This window comes from Narcine bancroftii, chromosome 5 (assembly GCF_036971445.1).
Source record: "Narcine bancroftii isolate sNarBan1 chromosome 5, sNarBan1.hap1, whole genome shotgun sequence".
NCBI classification, from domain to species: Eukaryota; Metazoa; Chordata; class Chondrichthyes; order Torpediniformes; family Narcinidae; genus Narcine; species Narcine bancroftii.
This window is the reverse complement of record NC_091473.1, coordinates 172,418,300-172,426,930: the sequence shown is the minus strand read 5'-3', so window position 1 is coordinate 172,426,930 and position 8,631 is coordinate 172,418,300. Positions and strand designations below refer to the sequence as shown.

At 51.7% G+C, this 8,631-nt stretch overlaps 1 protein-coding gene across 3 annotated transcripts in view; it reads left to right on the top strand.

Annotated features, from left to right (window-relative positions):
* The first annotated feature begins 766 nt into the window (after positions 1–766).
* fbxw12 (F-box and WD repeat domain containing 12) overlaps positions 767–8,631 on the top strand; it is a 42,672-nt gene continuing 34,807 nt past the window's right edge. For 2 of the 3 annotated variants that reach the window (XM_069939786.1, XM_069939787.1), the window contains exon 1: positions 767–884. In XM_069939786.1, coding sequence (XP_069795887.1) covers positions 783–884 — 102 coding nt within the window. In that variant the 5' untranslated portion in view covers positions 767–782. The remainder of the gene's footprint in view (positions 885–8,631) is intronic. The other variant, XM_069939789.1, reaches the window with a different exon arrangement.

Below are 8,631 nucleotides of genomic sequence, written 5' to 3'. Positions count from 1 at the left end.
CTGCATATTCATTATCATGACAGGGAGGAGGAGAAGAGGGAAGGGGAGGAGAGGAGGGGAAGAGGGGAGGGAAGGGGAGGGGAAGAGGGGAGGAGGAAGAGGGAAGGGGAGGAGGAAGAGGGGAGGAGGAAGAGGGGAGGAGGAAGAGGGGAGGAGGAAGAGGGGAGGAGGAAGAGGGGAGGAGGAAGAGGGGAGGAGGAAGAGGGGAGGAGGAAGAGGGGAGGAGGAAGAGGGGAGGAGGAAGAGGGGAGGAGGAAGAGGGGAGGAGGAAGAGGGGAGGAGGAAGAGGGGAGGAGGAAGAGGGGAGGAGGAAGAGGGGAGGAGGAAGAGGGGAGGAGGAAGAGGGGAGGAGGAAGAGGGGAGGAGGAAGAGGGGAGGAGGAAGAGGGGAGGAGGAAGAGGGGAGGAGGAAGAGGGGAGGAGGAAGAGGGGAGGAGGAAGAGGGGAGGAGGAAGAGGGGAGGAGGAAGAGGGAAGGGGAGGGGGAGGAGGAGGGGCGAGGCGGCGCGGGGAGGAGGAGGAGGGGCGAGGCGGCGCGGGGAGGAGGAGGAGGAGGGGCGAGGCGGCGCGGGGAGGAGGAGGAGGAGGGGCGAGGCGGCGCGGGGAGGAGGAGGAGGGGCGAGGCGGCGCGGGGAGGAGGAGGAGGAGGGGCGAGGCGGCGCGGGGAGGAGGAGGAGGAGGGGCGAGGCGGCGCGGGGAGGAGGAGGAGGAGGGGCGTGGCGGCGCGGGGAGGAGGAGGAGGAGGGGCGAGGCGGCGCAGCCGCAGTCGCTCCCGCTGCTGGGAATGGAAGCGAGCTCGGTGCCCGTCCTCAATCGGGACTGTCTGATCCATGTCTTCGGTCTCCTGGAGGCCAATGATCTGCGACGGGCCTCGCAGGTGAACGAGGTAAGCAAGGAAAGAAGGAAACAGCCCCACGGAGAATTCCGGGGGAGAAACGCCGGCCGGTCCCGGGCTGCAGCGGTGGAAGAGAGCGGGAGCGGCGCGGGATTGGGCCGGCAGGGAGCAAATGCCCTGCTGTTCCGGACCCGCCTTCAACTCCCTAAAAATCAACAGCACACACTCTTTGAACGGACTCATCTGCCGCACTTCACCCCTCCTTTTATCCAGTTAGCACCCGTCTTCATTCTGGCACCTCCCTTGAAGAAGGGCTCCGACCCCCAAACGCCCGTGATGTCTCTCTCCATCCCTCGGACGCTGCAAGACCAGCTGAGCTCCTCCGTCTTTCCCTCTGCCTTTTAATGCAATCGCAGCAGCGCCTGCAGACTTCCGTGTTTCTCCTCGCTCTGGAGAAAGTTCCTCTTGAAAGGGCCCAGCTCTTTATTTCACTTACAAGAAAGCCCAAAAGCTTGGGGGTTTCCTCCTGAATTGCTGTGGCCAGCAACTGCACACAGGATAGGTCAATCAACAAAGCCCCCCTGCCTTTCAATAACCATTTGTTTCACAGACCTCAGTTCCCTGATCATTCAAGATTGTACCCACCTCCTCTAAACACTTCCATTGATGTGACCTTTATGGGCCTTAGGGTCAGAGAATTCAAAGGGGCTTATTTTTAAAAAAAAATGACTGCTCCCTCTCAGTTGAGACACCTCAAAGCTGTTTTGTCTTCTTCCGACCTTGTGTTTCAATAAGATCAATCCCAAATTCCTCTCTAGCTGCTTGTGATAGGAAACGCTCTCTTCGCCGGAGGAGTACGGTGAGCTTCCTCTGGACTGCCCCAGATGTGGCCTCACCAATCCCTGCAAATCGATGAGAAAACTTCTCTATTCTTCAAATCCAACTCCCGAGCAGTAAAAGGATAGTGTTGTGGCGGCGCACATTCTCAGGGCAAACCGGCCCCGCGTGCATCGCCATGTGGCGGGGCAGCCAATGGAAGATGGCGTCAGGGGTTCTCCCTAACTCCAGCACGTGCCCTGGCCAGTGATTATGATGTCACCAGGCACGTGGTGGCTGAGCCTGCACTGCCCCTTAAAAGGGCGCATGCTGAATTCGAATAAACAGTCATTGACGACCTTTGGTGTGGTGACTGTGCTTTCTCCTGCTGCGCAGGGCACCACACTGGTGACCCCAATGGGCCCAGATGTCTTTCTGGACCCAATTAATGATGGACACAGCTGAGGTAAACGCCGTAGTCCTCAAACTTCCCCCCTTCTGGCCACATCGCCCACGAACATGGTTCAGGCAGGCGGAGGCACAATTCCACGTGCACAACATCTACCATGTCGTGGTTGCGCTGGATCAGGAGACAGCAGCAAGGGTGGACAACCCCATACATCAGCCACCAGGAGAGGGCAAATATACCGCCCTCAAAAACCTGCTCCTGGGAAAGTTTGGCTTTACCCTCCATCAATGTGCTTCCAGGCTCTTACACCTGGAAGGGTTAGGTGACCGCAGCCCTGATGGACAAGATGCTGACTGTGGCAGAGGATCACAAGCCATATTTCCTCTTCCGTCAGATTTTCCTAGAACAAATGCCAGACGATATCCAGTTACATTTGGCTGAAGAGGAATTCACTGACCCCTGTAAAGCCGCAGCCTGGGCAGATGCCCTCTGGTGCACAAAGCGGGAAAATGAGGTGGCCCTCAGCCAGGTTTCCAAACCGGGACCCTGTCGACCACAGGCTGCCCCAAGCACAAGCCAGAGGAAACCCAGCCAACATGGTGCTTTTACCACCAGTGCTGGGGAGCGCAAGCCCGTAAGTGCTGCCAACCCTGCAATTTTCAGGGAAACAACCAGGCCAGCCATCGTTGATGGTTGCGACGGTTGGCCACGTGAACAGCCTCCTTCATGTCACAGACAGATCCACAGGCCGCCGGTTCCTGGTGGACGTAGGGGCCAAGCTGAGTGCCCTGCCCCCTACAGCGCTGGAGACTCGTACCCTATCTCCTGGTCCAACGCTGCGGGTGGCCAACGGCTTCACAATCGACCTATGGCACCCTTAGAGCACAGATACATATCAGGGAAGAAAAATTCACCTGGAGGTTTGTGCTGGCCTCGATGGGCACCACACTATTTGGTGCCGACTTCCTGAGGGCTCATGGCCTGCTGATGGACGTGAGGGGCAGGAGGCTGCTCAAAGCTTGTACTTTTCGCTCAGTGTGACTGGGCATGGCGGATGACGACAGGCCCAGAATTGTCGCAGTAGCTGCCGCCAGGGATGAGTATGCTGAGATTCTCAGCGAGTTTCCTGCCATCCTGGAGCCATGCTTCGATGTCGCTTTTCCCCCGACACTGAGTGTTCCACCACATCGCCACACAAGGCCCCCGTTGCACACCAGAGCTACACAGCTGCCACCAGAAAAATTGAATCAAGCGAGGAAAGAATTCTCCAGGCTCCAGGAATTGGGCATCATCTGGTGGTCGGACAGTGCCAAGGTGGCGCCTCTACACATATTCCCAAAATCATTTGATGGATGGAGGCCCTGCGGAGGCTATAGGCAGCTAAACGACACTATGACTCCAGAAATGTACCCAGTCCCCCATATTCACGACTTTGCGGCCAACCTCCACGGCGCGCAGTTCTTTTCTAAGGGCGACTAAGTGCGGGGATACCACCAGATCCCAGTTCACCCCGACAACATTGGAAAGACCGCTATTATCACCCCTTTCAGCCTATTCGAATTCTTCCGGATGCCGTTTGGGTTAAAGAACGCAGCCCAGACCTTCCAGCGTCTAATGGACGCGGTGGGTAGGGATTTAGACTTTGTCTTTATCTACCTAGATGACATCCTGGTAGCCAGCCGTGAAGAGCACAAGGCCCATCTCCGTACCCTGTTCGCCCGGTTGGCAGAGTTCAGCATCATGGTCAATAAGGCCAAATGCCAGTTTGGGAAACAAAATTTGCAGTTCCTGGGGCACACCATCACAGCGTCTGGGGCAGCTCCGGCACCGGAGAAAGTGGCAGCCGTCCAGCGTTTCCCCAAACCCTCCACCCTTAAAGGCCTACAAGAATTTGTGGGGATGGTAAATTTCTATCATAGATTCATCCCCAATGGCTGCACCATACGCTGGATCGCGGCAAAGGAGAAGATTCTAGTCTGGTCGGATGAGGCAGACGAGGCTTACACAGTGACAAAACAGGCCCTCGCCGGGGCAACATTATTGGTACACACGAGTCCGGAAGCACACACGGCGCTTTCGGTCGATGCTTCGGCTACGGCAGTCGGAGGAGTATTGGAACAGTGGCTGGACGGGCAATGGCACCCACTGGCCTTTTTCAGTAAGCAGTTGCAGTCACTGGAGCTTAGATACAGCGTGTTCGACCAGGAGCTCCTGGCGCTGTACCTGGCCATCTGCCACTTTCGTTATTTCTTAGAGGGCAGAACTTCCACAGTCTTCACTGATCATAAGCCCCTCACCCAAGCACTGGCTATGGCCAGGCAGCAGCGGCACCTTTCCTATGTATCCAAATATACCATGGACATCCGGCACAGGGCAGATAAAGACAACGTGGTCGCGGACATGCTCTCCCGCCCAGCCATCAACACGTTAGCTCCCGGCCTCAATTACACGCAACTGGCGCAGGCCCAACAGCACGACACCGAAACACAAGCCCTCAGGACCGCCATTTCGTGTCTGCACCTTGAGGATATCCGGCTACCCGACTCCCCTCAGGTGCTGCTCTGCGACACATCCACTGGCCCACCGTGCCCAGTAGTTCCGCAGGAGTGGAGGGCGAGGGTTGTCAGCTCGATCCACGATCTCGCTCATCCCTCAATAAAGGCAACCGTGAGGATGATGGCGCAATGATTAGTCTGGCATGGGCTCAAAAAAAGAGGCAGCGGAGTTGGCCCGGAACTGCACCAGGTGCCAGGTTTCTAAAACTCACAGGCATATGCAGGCCCCTATCCAACATTTTGACTTGGTAACGCAGAGTTTCCAGCACATCCATGTGGATGTCGTGGGCTCCCTGCCGGTGTCCAAGGAGTTGCACTGTCTTTTTACGATAGTGGATAGAGCAATGAGGTGCCCGGAAGCCATCCCAGTCCATGAGGTGTCGGCGGAGATGTGTGCCAGAGCCCTGGTCAGCCAGTGGATTGCTCATTTCGGCATGCCGGCACACATCACGAACAACAGAAGCACCCAATTTACATCCGCGCTATGGACTCAGCTGGCGAAGCTTTTTGGGGTAACACTCCACCACACCATGGGCCACCAGCCACAATGGATTGGTGGAGAGGTTCCACCGACACTTAAAGTCTGCTCTGATGGCAAGACTTTCCGGCCTGGACTGGGCAGACGAGTTACCCTGGGTCCTCCTTGGGATCAGAACAGCACCCAAGGAAGATCTGCAAGCCTCGTCAGCGGAGATGGTATACGATGCTCCACTCTCCCTACCAGGGGAATTTTTTGGCCCGGAGGCCAATGCGATGCCCAAAGAAGGTGAGCTGCTAGTGGGCCTCCTCAAGAGACTGGCCAACCTAACCCCACCACCCCCAACACACCACGGCATCTGACCATCCCATAGACCCAAGGAACTGGATGTGGCGTGGTTTATATTTGTCCGGAGAGGACCACAGAGGGCCCTATTGCAGCGCCCATACGAAGAGCCGTATAAGGTTCTCCGGCAGTCGGATGGGACTTTCACCCTGGATGTGGGGGAGAAGGAGGAACCTTTTACTGTGGACTGCTTAAAAGCCGCTCATTTGGACGTCCTAGCCGGTGCAGATGGCCGTGCCCAATCGCCGAGGCCGGGCACAAAAGCGGCGGGACGTGTAGCTGGTACTGGGGGGGTTGTGTGGTGGCGCACATTCTCATGGCGAACTGGCCCTCCGTGTATCGCCACGTGGCGGGGCAGCCTTGGGAAGATGGTGTCGTCAGGGGTTCTCCTTGACTCCAGCACGCGCCCTGGGCAGCGATTATGATGTCACCACGCATGTGGTGGCTGAGCCTGTGCTGCCCTTAAAGGGGCATGCTCTGAATTTGAATAAACAGTCATTGACGACCTTTGGTATGGTGACTGTGCTTTCTCCAGCTGTACAGAGCGCCACAGTGTGTTATTTGGCATCCTAATTTACATGCAGGTTCAGGAAGTAAATTGTTTGTGTTTCTTGCACAAGATCCTCCACTAATTTGCAGTGTCTCTCCTTTTGGCTCACTGCCTGCCTTTGATTCTTCACACTGCACTTTTCTACATTTTATTCCATTTAATAATTACTGTACACTAATTTGTCTAAGTTATTGCAGTGTGTGTTGGTCATTACCAACCTGGAAACCTTGCATATTTCCCCCTTCTTCCACAGTAAATATTAGAGTCTTGAGGCACTCCACTCAATTAGCACATCACTTTCGGAATGTTGATTTTGTATGTGACGAACCAATATTCAATTCATGCATATACATTCACTTAAATACCCTGGGCTCTTACCTATCATGTGGCCACATACACTGGACAGCAAACTTTTTCAAAAAGTTTGCTTCCTGAAAAAAAAGTGCGCGTTATGATATACAACTTCAAGCTGAACACAAAGCTGATTTGCTGTATCACGTGGGAAGTTGGAGAAACATTAAACTAACTTTTATTGAATTTAGCATGTTTAATCGCATAATGATGCTGACACATTGCATTCGTTCAACTGGCCTAAAAATATTTTACCACTGATTTTTGTTTGTACTCAGCATCTGATGCCTCTCATTTCATTGTCCAACAATAGTCGGCCAGCATTGATGATTCCAGTTTCCCTGTTACCACTTTTCCATGGTCGCAATGTCCTACTGAAACCTTTCACCATGTATGCCACTGTACCAAGATCAGCAGGGAAGAGTTTTAAGTGCGAATGCAGAAAATGTATTTTCAACGACATGTTGTACTTCATGCTTGAAATGTCATCAAAAGTATGATAGGAAATCACGATAATGTTACATCTAAAAAATGGTACATGATAAGAAAGTTTTAAGATTATTTTCATGATCAGCAGCCCAAAATCCATAAAAATACACTCAAGTGTTCAGGAAGAAAAATCTTCATTGTCCAGTGGTATGTGGCAATTTATCGAATGCTTCCGGAAATCCAAATACACATCTAGAATTTCTTTCTATTGATTAATTTTGGAATGTGTGTCAAATGTTATTTCCCTTTCATAAAACATATTCACAGTTTGATTCTGTTACGCTTTTTCAAAATGAGTAGCTATTTTATCACATGATGTATTCCAACATCAGAATCAGGATTTATTGTCATGAACGAGTCATGAAATTCAATGTTTTGTGGCATCACAGAGCAAACATTCATATTATAACCATCTTACAACATTACTATAAAAAATAATAGGGCACGAAAAGTAAGGCAGTGTCTTTGGTTCATTGATTATTCAGGAATCGGATGGCAGCGGGGAAGAAGCTGTCATTGTGCCGCTGAGTGCTTGTCTTTAGACTCCTGTACGTTCTTCCTGATGGTATGGCAGGGGTCTTTGAAGATAGAGGCCTCCACCTCAAGTAGATGTCCTCGATGGAGTGATGTCTGGTACATGTGATGTCACAGGTTGAGTTGACAACCCTCTTGAGTTTATTCTTGTCGAGTTGGCACCTCCATACCAGACAGTGATGCAATCAGCCAGAATGCTCTCTATGGTACACCTGTCGAAGTTTACGAGTGTCTTTGTTGACATACCAAATAACCTCAGACTCCTCACAAAGTGTATCCGCTGGTGAGCCTTCTTTGTGATTACATCAACTTGGAGGCCCCAGCACTGATCTTTGGAGATGTTGACACCCAGGAATTTGAAGTTCTTGACCCTTTCCACTGCTGAGCCCTCGATGAGGACTGGGTCATGCTCCCCTGACTTCTTCTTGAAGTCCATGATCATCTCCTTGGTTTTGCTGACATTGAGAGCAAGGTTGTTGTCGTTACACCATTAAACGAGCAGATCTACCTCCCTCTTGTATACTTCCTCATTGCCGTTTATGATTCTGCCGACAACTGAACTTCTCCCCAAAACAGCTGTTAATCTAATTGCCCTGTAGCTTTTCACTTTGAGTCTTTTTCCTTCAACTAAGGCATTATTTTCAAAGGTTTCCAATCCTTCTAGAACGAGATGAATTTAGAAAATCTTCAAGCATTGACATCTCTGCAGCAATTTTCTTTGAAACGTTTGGAAGCTGGCCTTTGGATCCTGATAAATTTTCTGTGTCATTCTCATTAGTTTTCCAATATTTTGTCCCTCATGATTAGCATCTTTTACAAGTTCTACCCTTCTATTTGAAACTAACCTGTGTATTCCTCGGAATGTTTGTCCCCCAACGTGAAGACTGCAAAGTCATGGGTTGTTACCTGTTAATTCCACCAAGGTATGAATCCTCTTTTCTCTGGGTTAGATGAAATTTGCAATCTGTCGATCTAAAAAAAAGATCAAACCCAAAACCCTTCTGTAACTTGTATTCAACTCGGGCAATGGTGCCAAGGACTAGGGAATAAACAACTTTGCACAAAAATCAACACCGTGCCTGCTTCTGTTACAGTAATTTTGTTGCTGTGGTTTTTAACCAATGTAGCCTTCCAACTTCATAGAATTGATAAAGAGTCCTGACCCAAAACATTGAGCCTCCAGAAGCTACCTCAACCCAAAACCTTGACAACCAGTATTCATTCTCTGCATGGATGCTCCCATAACTGCTGCATGTTAGCCTGTTAGTGAA